The 20437-nt window shown below is 40.2% G+C and overlaps 2 protein-coding genes across 7 annotated transcripts in view; both read left to right on the top strand.

Moving 5' to 3' along the window:
- The first annotated feature begins 875 nt into the window (after positions 1-875).
- On the top strand, positions 876-7370 carry LOC110532415 (complement receptor type 2). The gene is made up of 11 exons (XM_021616304.2): positions 876-2145; positions 2533-2733; positions 3088-3184; positions 3444-3517; positions 3969-4211; positions 4342-4527; positions 4791-4887; positions 5009-5082; positions 6294-6473; positions 6718-6797; positions 6911-7370. Exons 1-10 carry the CDS (start codon positions 2088-2090, stop codon positions 6726-6728), a joined length of 1221 nt encoding a protein of 406 aa, XP_021471979.2. The 5' UTR covers positions 876-2087; the 3' UTR covers positions 6729-6797; positions 6911-7370.
- An 11836-nt stretch (positions 7371-19206) lies between these two features.
- LOC110532416 (signal peptide, CUB and EGF-like domain-containing protein 3) overlaps positions 19207-20437 on the top strand; it is a 123469-nt gene continuing 122238 nt past the window's right edge. For 4 of the 6 annotated variants that reach the window (XM_036988361.1, XM_036988364.1, XM_036988366.1 and 1 more), the window contains exon 1: positions 19208-19872. In XM_036988361.1, the coding sequence (XP_036844256.1) occupies positions 19767-19872 (106 nt within the window). In that variant the 5' untranslated portion in view covers positions 19208-19766. Of the gene's footprint in view, positions 19873-20437 lie in introns of all 6 variants that reach the window. The other 2 variants (XM_036988363.1, XM_036988365.1) reach the window with 1 other exon arrangement.

Here is a 20437-nt window from a genome sequence, read left to right on the forward strand (position 1 = left end):
ATCCCAGACATGCTCAATGGGTGTCATGTCTGGTGAATATGCAGGCCATGGAAGAACTGGGACAGTTTCAGCTTCCAGGAATGGTGTACAGGTCCTTGCGACATGGGTCTGTGCATTATCATGCTGAAAGATGAGGTGATGGCAGTGGATGAATGGCACGACAATGGGCCTCAGGATCTGGTCACGGTGATGGCAGTGGATGAATGGCACGACAATGGGCCTCAGGATCTGGTCACGGTATTGCTGTGCGTTCAATTTGCCATAGATAAAATGCCATTGTGTTCGTTGTCCGTAGCTTATGCCTTTCCCGCCACCATGGGGCACTCTGTTCACAACATTGATATCAGAAAACCGCAAACCCACACAACACAATGCCATCTACCTTGTACAGTTGAAACCAGGATTCATCTTAAGAGCACACTTCTCCAGCGTGCCAGTGGCCATCGAAGGTGAGCTTTTGCCCACAAGTCGTTCACGACGCAGAATTTCAGTCAGGTCAAGACACCGGTGAGGACGACAAGCTCGCAGATGAGCTTCCCTGAGATGATTTCTGACAGTTTGTGCAGAAATTCTTCAGTTGTGCAAACACAGTTTCATCAGCCATCCCGCAGGTGAAGAAGCCAGCTCTGGAGGTCCTGGGCTGGTGTGGTTCCACGTGGTCTTAGGGTGTGAGGCCAGTTGGACATATTGCCAAATTCACAAAAATGATGTTGGAGGCAGCGTATGGTAGAGAAATTAACAATCAATTCTCTGGCAACAGCTATGGTGGACATTCCTGCTGTCAGCATGGCAATTGCATGCTCCCTCAAAACTTGAAACATCTTTGGCATTGTGGCCTTTTTATTGTTCCCAGTACAAGGTGCACCTGTGTAAAGATCATGCTGTTTAATCCGTTTCTTTATATGCCACACCTGTCAGGTGGATGGGTTATTTTGTCAAAGGAGAAATGCTCACTAACCGGGATGTAAACACATTTTTGCCCAACATTTGAGAGAAGTAAGGTTTTTGTGCGCTTGGAACATTTCTGGGATCATTTATTTCAGGTCATGAAACATGGCACCAACCCTTTACATGTTGTGTTTATAGTTTTGTTCAGTGTAGTTCAGTTTTATACAAATACAATTGGGGACAGTAAACAAGTTGACAAGCTAGACTTTTATTAATTATGTTTTGATAATAAGAAGTTTTATGGGAACTGGGTTGGGTGGAAACTGGGTTGCCCTGCCAGTTTAACTACCATCATAGGAAACATATTTTGTCTGTCCAAAGCATGTACAGAACAGAGGGTGTGGTAATCTAGTGCTCCCACTACAAGTTCAGTGGCATGATCTTGCCTCACTGCATTTTGTGTGCAGAAGTTAGAATTGTATAATCTTACTAAAATGGGAGTGTTTCTCTCTGTGGATCTGCTCTGCAACATGAATACAGGCTAGAGCAGAAATGTGGGTGAAATTGGAGGATCAGGAGTGGAGGGGAAATCAGTGAAGAGGCAGACAATGCTAGTGTAAACAAATCATGTTCTGTCAAGCTTTTTTTTCAATCTTGGTCCTATGTATTTGGCCCTTAGATTTGTCCCCAAAGGGAAATGGGCCATAGAGCTTTCCACTCTTATCTTAACAGACGTGTGCAACTAGAATTTCAGGAAGAAATTTGATATGTAAAACATATCAACTTTGACTCACTCCTATTTTGGAGTGCATCTTAGTCCACAAATCATACGTGATTTACAAATATCAGTGGGAAAACACAGGTTGTAGACTAAACAATGTAGCTTACTAATGGGCCAGTTTGTTTAGCATGGCCCAGTGACCCAGTTGGGTGGAGATTACACTTAAGGCCAATGGAATGGTCTGAAATGTGCAAATTCCGCCCACCCGGGGCACCAGGCCATGCAAAACGAACACGCCCCGTGAGTAAAGCCTAAGTAGCTGACGTAAATAAACATCTGAATAGAAATAAGCCTAATTACATGTCTACTCCACCCTCCAACTATAAAATACAGCCTACTCTAGATAGTATTTTATTAAGCACAATAACATTTCAACGGGTAGGCCTACAGATCCGAATGCACAATAAACGTGGATGAAATGATGAATCTGGGATATAAAATCATGTTCTTTTTATCAATTGCCATACATCCCTCAGGTAAGATTATTATATTCGTAAACATAACATTGCACAGACCACTGTAACACCGACAATGTAATTTCTAGAATTGTTATTAATCTTTATTAATGCGGTGATTGAAATTGCCCCTGTTGATGAGTACTACAAAGCAGGATAAATGAGTTAACCAGCTAACTTGCCTAAATATATTGAAATAACTTTGTAATTTTTTTTTTGAAAGATAAGCTTGGAATGGACATGGTGTAATTGTCTCAACAACCAAAAACACATCGAAGTTTATTTCGTAATGAAGCAGAAAGTCAATAGTTATTTAAAAAAATAAAAAAATTCAACAACGTTAGCTAACTCTTGATTGATTCTGATTCTTCTTTACCTCTCTGGTGTGGCTCATTTGTTTGTAAACAGCTGAAGTTCCATCAAAATGTGGTACGCCGCCGTCCTTTCCACACATGCAAGTCAGGGACAAATACCTGAGACAGAAAAACGTATTCAGCGAAGGAGCTAAAGTCCTCTACAGATGTGCTGAGGGCTACACTCGGTACAAAGGCATTCGTTCTATCATGTGTGAAGCTGGAAAATGGACAATGTTATCCATGAAGTGTGAAAGTAAGTAATAGGCTACAGCTAAGCATTTAGCTCAGTGTATTGTTGTTGTGCATAACACTGGTTCAATGAATGTCATGTCATCATATCATTATGGTTATGATAAGTGTCTCTCTGTCTGAGTCTGTGATGTGTGGGATGAGACTTTTGTGGCAAGGAGCTATCATTTGACACTACTCTGCTGGTTGCAAAGAGAGGAAATTTGGGAAGTTGAATGTATATTCTCTTCAGTCGTTGAGGGCTGCAGTGTCGCTGTCTTAACACCTCTCTCTATGAGTCTTTATGTTGAGTTTGGCGCATCCACCCTGGATTCGTTCCCTGACTGCTCTGCTGTTTTTGAATGTGTCCTCTCCTTAGAGAAAACGTGTGGATCTGCTGGGGAGTTGTTCAATGGACACTATGATTACACAGGGGCTTCGTTCAGGGACAAGGCATATGCAGTGTGCAATGAGGGGTAAGTATCCCACTGGACAAAAACTGACTCGATCAATGTGTTTTCCACATAATGTTAACCCCAAAAATCTATGTGATGACATTGAATCAATGTGGAAAACTGATTGGATTTGCAAAAAGTCATCTAGAAGGGCATTTCATCTTTTTTTTCACCTAACTTTTAAACTAAATGAAGTAGTGACATTTTTTGTTGTTTTCACGTTGAATTCACATTATATAGCCTGAGATTTGTTTTCATCCTCTCTGTGATATTGGAACAGGTTTACACTGAAGGGGATGGAATACAGAATGTGTAAAGAGTCTGGCTGGAGTGGAGAGATTCCCACTTGTGAAGGTGTGCAACATTCAATGACCAAATCTTACAGTAATATGCAGCAATAAGATCTATCCCTTTCTAAGTAGGATACATAACACACCTCCTAATCAATGTAGTAGGCCCTGCTGTATGAAATACCAGACTGGCATGACCCTGTACTTGTCTAAGAGATTGTAGGCACCACACACCAAGATACTCCTGTTGAGACTTGACCATGTTGGCCTTGGACATTCAGTCCGTAGTTGTCCCATTATCTCAAAAGCATGATAATATCACATAAACAAACGTTTCTTTAGGCTACTACAGCATGGCTAATGTCCTATCTACTGTACTGCAATGCTTTTAACCAAAGCATAAGCTCATTGTCTCCATGGAGGCATCTCCAAAATGAGCCACATTAACAATTGTCATTATTGATGCAACAATGAATTAAACAAAACCACTAACATTTTAAATGTCCTCATTATAGTAGGAGGTAAACCACAAGTGGTTCCAGCAGAAGTGACCTGCCCTGATCCTTCTGTGGCCAATGGTGTGAAGCTGAGTGAGGCTGACTCAGTGTACAGGGTCGGAGACTCAGTGACCTTCACCTGCTCTGAGGGTTTCCTCCTGACTGGAGCCCAGCAGCTTACCTGTGGACCAGATGGCCAGTGGCAGCCCCAGCTCCCACTCTGTCATTCCTCTGATATAACTCAAAGCTCCAAGCCTGATGGTAAACATAACACCATCCAAGATCTCTCTCTTTGATCATTGAAAAATATAATACATGTTATGATGCATTGGTATTATACTAGATGTACTTTCTATCTTTTGTCAAAATGGTCCATCTCCCTTTCCTTTAGGCAGATGTAGAGGGCCACCGTACCTCCCCAACGCACACCTTTCTGACCGCTATATAACACAGACAGACTTTGGTCCTGGTGAACGGGTCCGTTACAGTTGTGCCTTGGGATACGTGAGAGCAGGAGGCGCTTACTATAGTACCTGTGTCAGTGGGAAGTGGACGCCAGTAACTCTGAGATGTGAACGTAAGAACCCATAAGGAGAAGTATTAATGATGTTCAGAATATATTAAATGTATATAAACAGTATATAGTACATAAAGAACATGCAACAAAATGCAACTGCTCTGTCTCATAGGTAGCGTGTTAAGGAGGTTGCACTTATCTTGTTTAACCATTAGGTGGCAGCAGATCCATAGCTAGTCTATATTATATCACTCTGTGGGAGTGAAGGTTTGTCTATTTTGTTCTTTCCCAAAAAGTTTATTGTGAAAGTTTCTTGTCCAAAGGCAAATCATGTGGATCTGCTGGAGAGATCTCTTGTGGTGATTTCATTTATACCGGTGTACAGTTTGGGGATACAGCTACAGGGGTTTGTAATGAGGGGTAAGTATTCTGTTACTATGTCTATTTTCTCTCGAGGCTACCTAACCCTCATTGTTACAGTGTACAAATAAAATTATGCATTGCCAGATTAAATCACTTTTTGTGCCCATTTTTTAACCAGGTATCAACTGGTTGGACGGGATGTAAGAAATTGCATGGCTGATGGCTGGGATGGGCGTGTTCCGGTCTGTGAAGGTAGGCTGTCACATACATTTTTTACATAGGCTACTGGGCGATTCCACACCAGCGGGAGCGGGAAATATTTTTGCTATCTCAGATTGTCCTGCCAATTCTCACATAGCAACTTCATTGGGAGGAAGAATGTTTGACATGTTTTTTTTACATTTGTATCACAAAGTAATTTTGAGAAAATCATGATGAAAGTGGACATTTTAGGCCATTTTTAGAGCTATACATGCCTCCTGTAAGGCCCTGTGATCTGTGAACCGTACACAATACAGACAACATCTTGGTGTCATTATACTCCTTATAGTGTTCTCTAAAATATGGAGTATGTCTAGATTCTGAAATATAATGATTCACATTCATTTATTCAACATTGAAATATTAATATCTCAAAACTACTCTTTTTGATTTTGTTCATTTTAAGACATATTATTTGTAACAATATATACTGTACAAGTATATACATACAATTTCCAGAGTTGGCACTCTGCTAATTCTGAAGGTATTATACATTTTATGAGCACCATCAACACAGTGAATGGGAAATTTCCTCTGCTGGTGACTTGCTGAATGTGCAATCCTAAAGGAGGGCTGTGATTGGTTAATTACCTATAATATACATTTCTATGTATAAAATGGGTCATGTCATTAAAAGTACCAGAGAGACCATTCTAGAAATTTGACATGTTTGAAGAGTATATTGTTACAAACAATATGTCTACAAATAAGCAAAATGTTGAATAAATGAATGTGAAAATGTGTATTTCAGAATCTAGACATACTCCATATTGTAGAGAACACTGTAAGGAGTATAATGACACCAAGATGTTGTCTGTATTGTGTACGGTTCACAGATCACAGGGCCTTACAGGAGGTATGTATAGCTCTAAAAAGGGCCTAAAATATCCACTTTCATCATGATTTTCTCAAAAATGGTATGTGATACAAATGGAAAAAGCTTTTCAAGCATCCTTCCTCCCAATGAAGTTTTTATGTGAGATTTGCCAGAACAGTCTGAGATACCAAAAATATTTTCTGCTCTCGCTGGCGTGGAACCGAATCGCCCTATTGCACCACACAGTATCTGGGTCATAGGTAAATTGCTTTAGGTATCATTGTTTTAGTTTATAACATCCCTGAACTTCCAATACTGTCACCATAATATTTTCTAAATTGTTGTAATGTAATCATGTAAAATCATGTAAATGTGTGTCTTTCAGCTGTGCAGTGTGCTGAACCTCCTACGGTGGTAAATGGAGTAACAAATGGCTATTTGGAACCACCTTACTTGTACAGCACTGTGATTGGCTATCGATGTCGCGTAGGGAAACTGATTGGAGCGAGAGAGATCTACTGTACCAAAGATGGGACATGGAGTGATCCACCTCCAGAGTGCAAAGGTTCCAAATCCTTTTCAAGTCTATAGCTTCTCCAGCTGCACTATTTTGCAATGTTTTTTAGCAAACTAGGAACACCCCTTAGGTGTTGAGAACTTGGCCCCGAGAGTAATGTTAGGGAACAAACCGCTCATCCCCTTTAAAAACAATAGAATGAAAACATATGTTGTCATTTAAATGCTCAATTGAGAAGAGGAGCAAGAATGTCTCTTAAGTTTGGTGACTCTGTGGCATTTGTCTGTGATAGGGGCATGGTGATGGATGGACCAGGCACCATCACATGTGGCCTGGAAGGGAAATGGACTCCTGCCCTTACCACATGAAAATGTGAGTAATTCTGAATGTTCTATTCACTGACAATATAACACTTTGTAGGCTTGGTTGATACATAACTCCAGTGCATTGTATAAAATTGTATTTTTAAAAATCTTGTTTTACAGACCGGAAGAAATGAAAGTCAGCTACAATTGATCATTATCCTGAATGGCACTAACTCAACAACTTTACCATAATAATTCAACTCAATCCATTTTATCTAGTGGTGTAAAGTACTTAAGTAAAAATACTTTAAAGTTCTACTTAAGTTGTTTTTTGGGGTATCTGTACTTTACTTTTGATATTTTTGACAACTATTATTTCACTACATTCCTAAAGCAAATGATGTACTTTTTTACTTCATACATTTTCCCTGAACCTGAAAAGTACTAATTACATTTAGAATTCTTAGCACGACAGGAAAATGGTCTAATTCACAACCTTTTCAAGAGAACATCCCTAGTCATCCCTGCTGCCTCTGATCTGGCGGACTCACTAAACACATACTTTGTTTGTAAATGGTGTCTGAGTGTTGGAGTGTGTACCTGACCATTTGTTTTGCTTAATATAAGGAATTTGAAATTATTTATACTTGTACTTTTGCTTTTGATTCTTAAGTATATTTGAGCAATTATATGTACTTTTAATACTTAAGTATATTTAAAACCAAATACTTTTAGACTTTTACTCAAGTAGTATTTTACTGGGTAACTTTCACTTTTACTTGAGTCATTTTCTATGAAGGTATCTGTACTTTTACTCAAGTAGGACAATTGGGTACTTTTTCCACCACTGGTTTTACTTTAGGGCATTTCCATGTAAAAGGACCCATGAGTACAAAGTTCATAGGAGCATGTCAAATTGTGTGTCAAATGAAAGCTAAGAGTCTATTATTATTATTCACATTGTGACATATATACAGCCATTTTCCATCTTAAAAATGTAATATAAGCAAAGGCTTTGATTTCTGGTCAAATATATGGTAAAAAAATAAATCAAATTGGTCCATGCCAATTAGCCCGAATGGTAGCCATAAATGCAGAGGTTGCGCACAGTGTAACAACATGATGAAGTGTGAATATATCTGCCACCCACATACAGGAAAACGGTTCCAAATTAATTACATTATTACGTGCTCTACCACCCATGTTATTTACATGATTAAATGTCCATGCGGGCTGTGGTATGTAGGTAAAGCCTCTTGTTCTTTCAAGCAGAGAATTAGTGAACATTAAAGTTCAATCAGGAGAAATGACAGCGATTATACAATTGCAGTACATTTTAATGACCAAAAACGTGACATTTCTACCTTTTTAGATTTTGTGGCATGAATAAAGTTATGATATCAGGCAGGGGAGGTGATATAAATAATACTCTGAACAAAAGAGAATGTTTTGGGATGTTCACCCTCCAGACATTCTTTCCTGAAGGTCTTAATGATGAAATGTTATGTTATGTTGTAAATGTGAACATTCTTTTTTTTCATTTTTTTTTTCACATTTACTTAACCAGGTAGGTTAGTTGAGAACAAGTTCTCATTTACAACTGCGACCTGGCCAAGATAAAGCAGTGCGACACAAACAACAACACAGAGTTACACATGGAATAAACAAGCATAGAGTCAATAACACAATAGAAAAAAAGAAAGTCTATATACAGTGTGTGCAAATGACGTGAGGAGGAAGGCAATAAATAGGCCATAGTAATTACAATTGAATTCATTACAATTTAGCAGATTAACACTGGATTGATAAAAAGAATATGGGGATGAGGTAGGTAGATTGGGTAGGCTATTTACAGATGGACTATGTACAGCTGCAGTGATCGGTTAGCTGCTCAGATAGCTAATGTTTAAAGTTAGTGAGGGAAATGTAATTCTCCAGCTTCAGTGATTTTTGTAATTCATTCCAGTCACTGGCAGCAGAGAACTGGAAGGAAAGGCGGCCAAAGGAGGTGTTGGCTTTGGGGATGACCAGTGAGATATACCTGTTGGAGAACGTGCTACGGGTGGGTGTTGTTATCGTGACCAGTGAGCTGAGATAAGGCGGAGCTTTACCTAGCATAGACTTACAGATGACCTGGAGCCAGTGGATCTGGCGACGAATATGTAGCGAGGGCCAGCCGACTAGAGCATACAGGTCGTAATGGTGGGTGCTATAAGTGGCTTTGGTAACAAAACAGATGGCGCTGTGATAGACTGCATCCAGTTTGCTGAGTAGAGTATTGGAAGTAATTTTGTAGATGACATTGCCGAAGTCGAGGATCGGTAGCATAGTCAGTTTTACTAGGGTAAGTTTGGCGGAGTGAGTGAAGGAGGCTTTGTTGTGAAATAGAAAGCCAATTCTAGATTTGATTTTGGATTGGAGATGTTTAATATGAGTCTGGATGGAGAGTTTACAGTCTAGCCAGACACCTAGGTATTTGTAGTTGTCCACATATTCTAGGTCAGAACCCTCCAGGGTGGTGATGCTAGTCGGGCGGGCGGGTGTGGGCAGCGAACGGTTGAAAAGCATGCATTTGGTTTTACTATCGTTTAAGAGCAGTTGGAGGCCACGGAAGGAGTGTTGTATGGCATTGAAGCTCGTTTGGAGGTTAGTTAACACATGAATGAATACCCCCGTTTCAAATTACTCTGACCTTTTTCTTGCATTGTACCCAATGATTTATGAAAACTTGCTTGGTGGTTCGATGTCCTCATTGTGGTTTTACGGACATGTTTAATACATTTTATGTACACTAGTAGAATATTTATAACATTCACATTGTTATATTTGGTAACACTTACTTATTCTCCATCGACTCCAAACCCATTCGAAGCATGGTACGGATGTGGGTGGAGCTATGTCTACACAAGGGTGCTCTTCTTTTTTTTTTACTCACAAAAGCTCTGACGAAGGCCTTGAGTCTGATATATAAAGCTTATTAAAGAGCAGTGATAGGATCACGAGCAGTGTGCAGGCTTCTGATTTTTTTCTCATCTTGTTCAACTGTGACCATGAACCTGCACCAAAGATAGCTCAGATGTGCGAGTGCCTTTTGAATTTTGGTACAATATATGGAAAAGGGGTCTTCGACATCTACCAGAAAAAGTCTTAAAAGTTATTCGAAATACATCAAACACATTAATATTGAACTGAAGACCCCTGCCAACTAATATAAACACATATTTAGTTTTGGAGAAATGATTTAGTTTAAGAAAGTTTAAGAAACATTGCCTTGTAACTTGTAATTCTGTTACTAAAAACCCACACATCTTTAATATATTTTCTCATTTCTCTCCCTCGTGTGGAGGATAATTCAAGTTAAAAGAAGTAACAAGTAAAGGTAAACTTACCAATTAGTTATAGTGTTTTAAAATCTGTTTAATTGCCACATACACCAGATAAGTGCAATGAAATGGATTGTTTTACAGGGTCAGCCATAGTATCGGGATGACCCTGGAGCAAATTATGGGTAAGTGCTTGGCTGTAGGGCCCATCGACAGATTTTACACCTTGTCGGCTTGGGTATTCAAACCAGCGACCTTTCGGTTACAGGCCAAATGCTCTAACCGCTAGGCTACCTGCCGCCCTTCGGGATGCATCACCATGAAGAGAACGATATTCATATCCATAATTATGCATTTCTGTAGCTGACATCCAATTCTTTCTGCAGACATCTTTGAATCTTAACTCGGAGTAGATATTTAGTTTTTGGAAAACGTGGTCACATAAAAACCTGAGGGAGATTTGACCGTCATTCTGTATCCAAACGTTGCATCTGCACAGTTCTTCCAGTAAATGTGTTTCTGTGAAATGTGTTGTGTAAATTGTTCAAAGTAGTCCTTGTGCATAGAGTTGTATGGTTTGTTAAACTTTTTCTGTGGAATTCGGCTCACATTCCCTGAGAGGTGGGGCAGCTTTGATGTGCATGTTGCTTCAGGAGTGAATGAGTGAGTCCGTGCCAAACTGACAGTATGCATTGGCACTGTCTGTCTCTGTGCCAATGAGAGCCCAGCCTAAGGCACTTCCTCCCTTCACTGTTCAGGCCTAGAGCAGGAGGACCAGATAAAGGGGTAATCTGGGGTTGCTACATAATTGTTTTACTTATAAATTAACGATATGTACCCATTGATTCTTAAAGAATATAACTTGTAAATGCCTTCATCTGTTGTACCCCATCAGAACCCAAAATATAAGCTTGTTTTCCTCCAATGTTTGAAAACGAAGTAAATGTAAACAAACACGATATAGCCTCAAAACATGGTTAAACTACACATGTTATATCAATGGATGGTTAGTCCTTGCATCCAGAGCTCTGTCTATTAATGTAAGAGTGGTTACATTTCTCCAACCCCATCCCTCAGCTTTTTACTGAAACAGTGTTGTACACTTTATTGCTTCAACTGCTGATTGCTGCTTTAAAGGGAATCATTGATGAGCAAATGCAGACATAAGAGTGCTTCGTGCTTCTCTGTGACATGATTATTATGTTTGATTTATTTTATATATCCTTTATTTAACTAGGCAAGTCAGTTAAGAACAAATTCTTATATACAATGGCAGCCTACCCCGGCCAAACCCAGATGACGCTGGGCCAATTTTGCCCTATGGGATTCCCAATCACGGCCGAATGTGATACAGCCTTGATGATGGTGACATGATGATCGAAATATGCTATTTATAACAAACATGCATGTCTGACATGTAGAATAAGGAATCCCATCAGCTCTATTATTGATATTTCTGTCTGCAACGTTAATAAAGAACGTTTTCATATTGAACATGGTCAGAAACAGGTGGTCAACCTTCAGAGCTTGTGTGAGCACCATGCTGCCACTAGAGGGCAGTCCAGGTTTGTGCTGGATGGTTTCTGCTGAATAGTTGTGTAGGCAGTCGTCTGTAAACCTATGCAGACTAGTCTCTCCTCACAGCAGATGTATATGCAGACTGGTACAGTGAGACTATAGAGGGATGCGGTAATGCACAGTCATGATTGAGGCTGTAACGGCATGTGCTGATAGAAGACAACGTACTGTTTACGGACCACTTTATGAAGGACTGCTGGCGTTGCCCTTATTTTCATGTGCACAGCTACACAGGTCTACTTACAGCTTTACCACTTCACTCACTTAACAGCTGTTGCACTTAACTGCCTGTTGTAATCATAATGTCCCGACAAGCACTGATCTGAAATAATTTCAGGCAGGCAGAACAAACAGGCAGGCAGAACAAACAGACTTCAAAACAAATTGATGGGCTTTACCGTCATCCTCTTTCATAGCCCCCTGTTAGATGTTCATAATGACCAAATTGCTTCAGAGTGTTTCAAACAGGATTATGCTGCATATGGTGCGGATTTAATGAGGATTTATTTATGTATTTTCTATTGTTGCCGAGGAATGAGGTGATGTGAGCACAGTCATCGAAAAACAAAAGCTACGGGGGGATAAACAGTCTGTAACGTTGCTCTCTCATGGGAAAGAATGCTCCCTGTTACTGTCAGGATTATATATATAAAATGCCATTATAATTATATTTATATAATGCCATTAGTTATATTTATACACTGCTCAAAAAAATAAAGGGAAAACTTAAACAACACAATGTAACTCCAAGTCAATCACACTTCTGTGAAATCAAACTGTCCACTTAGGAAGCAACACTGATTGACAATACATTTCACATGCTGTTGTGCAAATGGAATAGACAACAGGTGGAAATTATAGGCAATTAGCAAGACACCCCCAATAAAGGAGTGGTTCTGCAGGTGGTGACCACAGACCACTTCTCAGTTCCTATGCTTCCTGGCTGATGTTTTGGTCACTTTTGAATGCTGGCGGTGCTTTCACTCTAGTGGTAGCATGAGACGGAGTCTACAACCCACACAAGTGGCTCAGGTAGTACAGCTCATCCAGGAAGGCACATCAATGCGAGCTGTGGCAAGAAGGTTTGCTGTGTCTGTCAGCGTAGTGTCCAGAGCATGGAGGCGCTACCAGGAGACAGACCAGTACATCAGGAGACGTGGAGGAGGCCGTAGGAGGGCAACAACCCAGCAGCAGGACCGCTACCTCCGCCTTTGTGCAAGGAGGAGCAGGAGGAGCACTGCCAGAGCCCTGCAAAATGACCTCCAGCAGGCCACAAATGTGCATGTGTCTGCTCAAACGGTCAGAAACAGACTCCATGAGGGTGGTATGAGGGCCCGACGTCCACAGGTGGGGGTTGTGCTTACAGCCCAACACCGTGCAGGACGTTTGGCATTTGCCAGAGAACACCAAGACTGGCGCCCTGTGCTCTTCACAGATGAAAGCAGGTTCACACTGAGCACGTGACAGACGTGACAGAGTCTGGAGACGCCGTGGAGAACGTTCTGCTGTCTGCAACATCCTCCAGCATTACCGGTTTGCGGTGGGTCAGTCATGGTGTGGGGTGGCATTTCTTTGGGGGGCCGCACAGCCCTCCATGTGCTCGCCAGAGGTAGCCTGACTGCCATTAGGTACCGAGATGAGATCCTCAGACCCTTGTGAGACCATATGCTGGTGCGGTTGGCCCTGGGTTCCTCCTAATGCAAGACAATGCTAGACCTCATGTGGCTAGAGTGTGTCAGCAGTTCCTGCAAGAGGAAGGCATTGATGCTATGGACTGGCCCGCCCGTTCCCCAGACCTGAATCCAATTGAGCACATCTGGGACATCATGTCTCGCTCCATCCACCAACACCACATTGCACCACAGACTGTCCAGGAGTTGGCGGATGCTTTAGTCCAGGTCTGGGAGGAGATCCCTCAGGAGACCATCCGCCATCCCACATCAGGAGGATGCCCAGGCGTTGTAGGGAGGTCATACAGGCACGTGGAGGCCACACACACTACTGAGCCTCATGTTGACTTGTTTTAAGGACATTACATCAAAGTTGGATCAGCCTGTAGTGTGGTTTTCCACTTTAATTTTGAGTGTGACTCCAAATCCAGACCTCCATGGGTTGATAAATTTGATTTCCATTGATAATTTTTGTGTGATTTTGTTGTCAGCACATTCAACTATGAAAAAGTATTTAATAAGAATATTTCATTCATTCAGATCTAGGATGTGTTATTTTAGTGTTCCCTTTATTTTTTTGAGCAGTGTATAATGCCATTATAATTATATTTATATTATACCATCAGAATTATATTTATATATTGCCATTATAATTATATTTCAATAATGCCATTAGAATTATATTTTAGAATTATATTTTATATAATGCCATTAGAATTATATTTATATAATGCCATTATAATTATATTTCAATAATACCATTAGAATTATATTTATATAATGCCATTAGAATTATATTTATATAATGCCATTAGAATTATATTTATATAATGCCATTAGAATTATATTTATATAATACCATTAGAATTATATTTATATAATGCCATTAGAATTCTCCGTCTGTAGGCTGTTGGCGATTGCACAGAGCAATACATGAGTAGTGAATGAATGACTAATGTCCACTAATGTAATGTCAATATTATGTGTTTAATGTGTTTCATATTCCATACCATTTATCATAAGCCATTGAGTAATTAATTGTGTACAAAATGTTGGTAATTTGTACCTCATTAATAAGAGGAATTGCCTCCACTTAAATTAACAGATGCATCCAGTTAACAGTATAAATGTTGAACTGTTGAATTGTGTTTTATTTTGCCTTGTATAAACGTCAACCTGCTTCCACTGGAGGTTTAAAATTAAGTCTTAAAGCTGAGTAACAAAAACCAATTTGTTTTGCAGCCTCAAAAAGTGAAACCTTGGCTGACCCTGCCCACCTGAAAAAATACTACAGTATACTGTAGAATACTTCAGTACTTACTGTGGAATTCTATAATGAACTGTAGTATAAGCTACTGTAGAATACTATACTACACACTGTAGTAACCCTCTATCATGTGTAGTACTTACTATAGAATGTTGTAGTATACTGTTGAATACTACAGTAAATACTACAGTATTATCTGGAAGGAAAAAAACTACGAAATACTACAGTAAAGTCCGCAAAAACACTACAGTCTGCAAAAACCCTACACTTTTTTAACTATAGTAAATACTACAGTACATCATTTGCATGTACCCTGCCCATTCCCCTCCCCCATGTTGTAATTTGTCCCACCCCTAAGTGAGAAACCTACAAGACCATATTGTGTTCCCTAGAAAAGAGCAGAAGTGCTGAACTTTCTGTTCAGATTCCAATCCTACCTACAGGTTATGGAAATGTTCTGTTTTAGTATTTCTTCAGTAGGTTTTCTGAAGGAGGAAGCCTCCTCTTTCATGTCAAAGATAGTAAAACAAAAAAACTACAGTAAATACAGTAATGTCTGCAAAAACACTACAGTAAATACTGCAGGATACTACATTCTCCAAAAACTCTACAGTAAATACAACAGTATACTATTAATCAAATGTATTGATAGTATACTATGTATATACTAAGTATGTATCAAATGTAAATGTATAAAGCCATTCTTACAACAGCTCATGTCACAAACCTAGCCTAAAACCCCAAACAGCAAGCAATGCAGGTGTAGAAGCACGGTGGCTAGGAAAAACTCTAGAAACCCCCTACATTCTGCAAAAACAGCACATTAATTACTATAGTACATAATACAGTTATTTTACTACAGTATTTATACTATAGTTAACTGTAAATACTACAGTACAGTGAATACTATAGTATTTATACCATAGTATCCTATTATCATGACACAAGGCGAGACCCAGATGCAGACACAGGAGGCAGATGGTTGGAGTCTTACAATGTTTATTAATCCAAAAGGAGTAGGCAAGAGAATGGTCGTGGACAGGCAAAAGGTCAAAACCAGATCAGAGTCCAGGAGGTACAGAGTGGCAGACAGGCTTGTGGTCAAGGCAGGTAGAACGGTCAGGCAGGCAGGTACAGAGTCCAGAAACAGGCAAGGGTCAAAACCCAGAGGACCAAAAAAAGGAGAATAGCAAAAATCAGGAGAACGGGAAAACCGCTAGTTGACTTGGTAAACATACAAGGCGAAGTGACACAGAGAGACAGGAAACACAGGGATAAATACACTGGGGAAAATAAGCGACACCTGGAGGGGGTGGAGACAATCACAGGGACAGGTGAAACAGATCAGGGCGTGACACCTATAGTATTTTTTCATATGGGAGAGTGACCCAGAGAGCTCAGAGTGGCATGGTTGTTTAAATCTCTTTCAGAGGAATCATTTATTTTCTCCAGAGTAAAAAAAAGATGTTTGGACTGATCTTGACCTGTGCCACTTAGTCTGAATGTTTTGTATGACAACTTTTACTCAACAAAGCATCTCTGCACCATCTCTGCATTTGTGTTTTCTCTCGTCGGTTTGCTTGTCAAGGTTAAGTTCTAGGGATCAGACGGAGAGGAGTGAATGAACGCCTTAGAGATGTATTTTCAAATAACGTCTTTCTTCAAAAGGAGAAAAGTTTCATGTCATTCTACTGTGAGCTTTTCTACTTGGTTAAGATACAAACCTAGCAGAAATCTATGACCCTCATCTACTGTAGGCCTTGTTAAATGCTGACTGGGATAAAGGCATACACGTTGTGTCGTATAGCTAGACACTGAGGTCATGGTACTTCCCCATAATCCCTGGTCGCTCTTGCAGCAGGTCTCATCCTCTGACTGTACCTGTGTTGGAGATTGGCAGGTCTCATCCTCTGACTGTACCTGTGTCGGAGATTGGCAGGTCTCATCCTCTGACTGTACCTGTGTGGGAGATTGGCAGGTCTCATCCTCTGACTGTATATGTGTTGGAGATTGGCATGTCTCATCCTCTGACTGTACCTGTGTGGGAGATTGGCAGGTCTCATCCTCTGATTGTACCTGTGTGGAAGGTCTGCCTCAGGCTGGAACTTAGTTGATCATAGGGGGATTCGTGGAGATGCTCTGCAGTCTGTACAGTAAAGCCACTACTGAGTATGCAGCTCTTACCCAGCCTATTTAGCTCTTTCAAATAGGTCACCACCAAAACATGTGGGAGATTGACATTCCTACTCATGCAAAGGTTCCAAATCATCTAACCCTCAATCGATTCTAAGTTTACCTCCCCCCATCTGATCCCCTGTGGAGCTAGCATGGTCAATGCCCAAATACCCTGCTGTGTTGCTTGGAGGGAGAAGATGGGGAATGAGTAATGTACCATCTTGGTCCTGTGTGGCTCAATTGCTAGAGCATGGCGTTTGCAACATCAGTGTTGTAGGAAAATGTAAGCAAGCATTACTGTAAATTTAAGCAAGCACTACTACATGTAAAATGGTATGGTGGAGTGAGTCCCGTTGCTGAAGTATATGATGCCATTTGGTTACATAGTGTGGCTGTGTGCTTATCTAATAGGAGAAGCCTGTATTGCAGCCTGCAGCTGTATTTTCCCAGTCTCTTTCTTTACCCTACCGGCACACTCATTCCTTTTCCTCCGGATTCACAGTGTAACTGAAGTCCTTTCATGACAACTAGGGTCATAAATTAAACATTACCTGGGCTTCTCTTATGCGTCTGTTCAAGTAAAAATAGGTATGTTTGTGTGTAGAGTGATGCCCATGCACACCCCTCTACCATTAATGAAGTAAGTGTTACTGCTGTACCTATATGAAAAACTATGCATCACTTACAGCTCCCAGGCTCAGGCCCCCCTGCCACTGTGGCCTGACTTTCTCTGGCTCCCCAGTGATTCTCAGCTCATTTGGTTATACAGGGGCTCACAATTACCTGGAGATTTGGGGTTTGGGATATGGATATTTACATATTTCTTCTGACAGATGTTATTATAATTACACAGGCAGGGCTGCCAGACTTCATAATTTGGATCTGAATGGTCATTACTATGAATCCTTTCAAATTATGTATGTTACAAACCAAGAGGGATTTCTTTTAAAGGGCATTTTTATACTTTGTCTGATTATTCCTGGTTATAAAAACAACTCTAGGGAAACCATTAAGATTCACGACATGAAGGTTCACAACAGAGGAGTACCATCCATGTTGATTTTTTTCTTCAAAATTAGATGCACGTCCATAAAATAGTATATGATCAGGCTTCATTTTACCACCCAAATATTAATATGGAGCATTAGACATTGCCAGAAAGTGTCTTCCATCCTGCAAGACAAAAACAAAGAACAAATACTTAATCGAAGATTAAACTTGGGTAAAAAAAAAAAGAATAAGAAAGAAACCTTAATGTTCCTCTGTACCTTTGAACAATTGAAAAATGTTTTCATTTTATCAGCCACAGAGATATCCATCTTTATGGGCAAAGCTTTTATCAGATTGTTTGCTATCAAAAGTTTCCGTTATCTTACTAAGCCTGTAGAAAATAGATTTTTTTAAATCTCCAAATCAATTTTAATGCGAGACCCTAATTGCATTTTTGATTAAAGAGAAATAAAACAGGGGAGCTAGAGAACATCATTATTCAGCATTATCTTTCTCAAAACAAAAGTGAACTGAAAGCGTAATGCATCAGTACAGCAGATTAAATCCTAGAGGAGATGAAATATAATAAGCATATATTCTGTCTAATACTGATTCAGTGCTGAATCTAATCTCCATGTTCCAATCTCCAGGCTTCTTTTAACTCAAGTTGAAAAGCACCCATGATGCACTGCCACAACGAAAGAACAGGAACATGCTGATTCTTGTTTGCATTTCCTTTTGTTCAGCTTTTATTGATTATTTAAAAGAGACAAGGAGGTAGAGACTAGCTGCACAACACAAAGACATATTCATTAATGGGACACTTATCCTCTAGGAGGCAAGCAGTATAGGCTTGGCCTGCTGTAAATAAAAAGGAAATGTATCATTTGAGGGATGTTAACAGGCAGGTGATGTGAAATGCCGGCTGCTTGGAGATATCCATTGCTGGGTTTTAGAAGATGTGAAAACCTATGTGTGAGGTGTGGCCAGGGAAATGTAATACTTGTTCTGTGTCTGCCTTGTGTAGCCTACACATGGGTACAGCAATAGGCAAATTCAAGTGGTGGTGCAGACAAATTACAAACTCATTTGAAAAAGGAGTAGGCCTATGACTTGTGTTTTTCATTTATGTAAAGCCAGCATGTAAGTCCAGCAGAATAAATATATGAGAAAGGTGTGATAATTAAACTGAATCTCCTGCAAGCTATTGCTAAATAGCAGATCATGTCATGGTGTTTATTGCTCTCTAGATCTTTTTGAATGCGATTTGCTCCTGGCTTTTTGTGAGATGGCAAAAATAGGTAATAATAAGTTTGTATGAGAAGCAATCATGGGAGATAGAGTGTACACGAAAGCTCGCGTAGCACACGCTGAGACTACAACCTGTTCGCGATCATTGTGCATCGGGTGCTATCAACACAACTCCTTATATTTGTCATTGTATGTGTCAGTTGCAGGTTTTCATTTTTTTTCTTCCGCACCGCTCTTTTTCCTTGTCTGTGGGGAAAGTGTCCAAGTTGGTTGTGGTGTGGCGCGCGGTCCATAGATTGCACCCAGAGTTTGACCTTTCTCCTCCATGACAACCCGCGACTTCGTTCCAACCAGCAGCTGATTGTAAATTCCTGCAGAAAAATAAATACTTGCAAGTAGTTGGAGAAAGAGCGAGTGCGCGTGTGGGAGAGCGAGAGCAGGAGCAATGCGCGGATCCTCATCTCTCCACCCCTTTCCTCCTCTCTGCCTCACTCCATCTCTCTCAAACGTCCCTCTGCCTCTCTCTTATATTGAAATTGGTCTGGGTCGAACAGGATCACAGAACACCGCTTCTCTATTGCTGCACATTGTCGGGCATTCCGCAAAACCCGATCACTTGAAACACAATAAACAGACACAAAGGAAAGGACATATTACCACAATATATTTTTAAAGGTAGAACACGTTTTTCTTATAAAAAAAAAATACCGTCCGTTTGTGCGTGTTAAGCGTTTTAAAGTGGGTGTTTAACTATAACAGTCCAACTACAGTATAAAATAGCCATGCATTTGCACATTATAATGCGCGCTAGCATTGGATTAGTCGGTTTCTGTCTGCTTGCCTTTGTCCAACAGCCAGCTTGCGCTTCAGGAGGCAAATCCACTCAAGGTAAGTTTTCCCATCAAAATACCTTTATTTCTCCAGGCTTTATCTTTCAGACCCTGGGGAGCAGCTATGGTTATTGAGTGCAGATTTCATTACCTCAATCCGCTGTGCATTGTGAATTTGTAAGCTAATGCCTGACCATTGAGTTACAAATTAGTTAATGTTTTAAAGATTACACACACACACACACCAATAAATTCAGCATCTCACAATAAAATATAAAAAAAAACAAAGTATGCCTCATTAATCCTATTCAGCATTATATTATATTTAATGAACAGGCACACTGGTAAGCAAATGGAAAACTCTTTTAGAAGGCTGATGCAAAATATGTTTATGTATTAAGTACCTAGGAAATTCCACTCTGTTTAAATATTGTTTTATACTGGCATGTGTCCTGAGATCAGGAAATCATTTATTCTGTTGCATGCCCAGACTATATTTGTCTCCCCATGATGGTTAAGCTACTGCTGCACTTTTCTGAGACTGGCACAAAAGTGGCAAATTAACCTGTTTTATAGGTCTGATCCAAAACCGTTAATCAATGTTTAAATCCCCCTGACACTCC

The sequence above is a fragment of the Oncorhynchus mykiss genome, chromosome 9, assembly GCF_013265735.2.
Source record: "Oncorhynchus mykiss isolate Arlee chromosome 9, USDA_OmykA_1.1, whole genome shotgun sequence".
In the NCBI taxonomy this organism is placed as follows: Eukaryota; Metazoa; Chordata; class Actinopteri; order Salmoniformes; family Salmonidae; genus Oncorhynchus; species Oncorhynchus mykiss.

Excerpts from the sequence above, each read along its gene's own strand:
- LOC110532415 (XM_021616304.2), top strand. The coding sequence starts at position 2,088 with ATGATGAATCTGGGATATAAAATCATGTTCTTTTTATCAATTGCCATA. Across the intron at positions 2,146-2,532 it reads AATTGCCATACATCCCTCAG|CTGAAGTTCCATCAAAATGT; the intron begins GTAAGATTATTA and ends GTTTGTAAACAG. Across the intron at positions 4,528-4,790 it reads AGTAACTCTGAGATGTGAAC|GCAAATCATGTGGATCTGCT; the intron begins GTAAGAACCCAT and ends TCTTGTCCAAAG.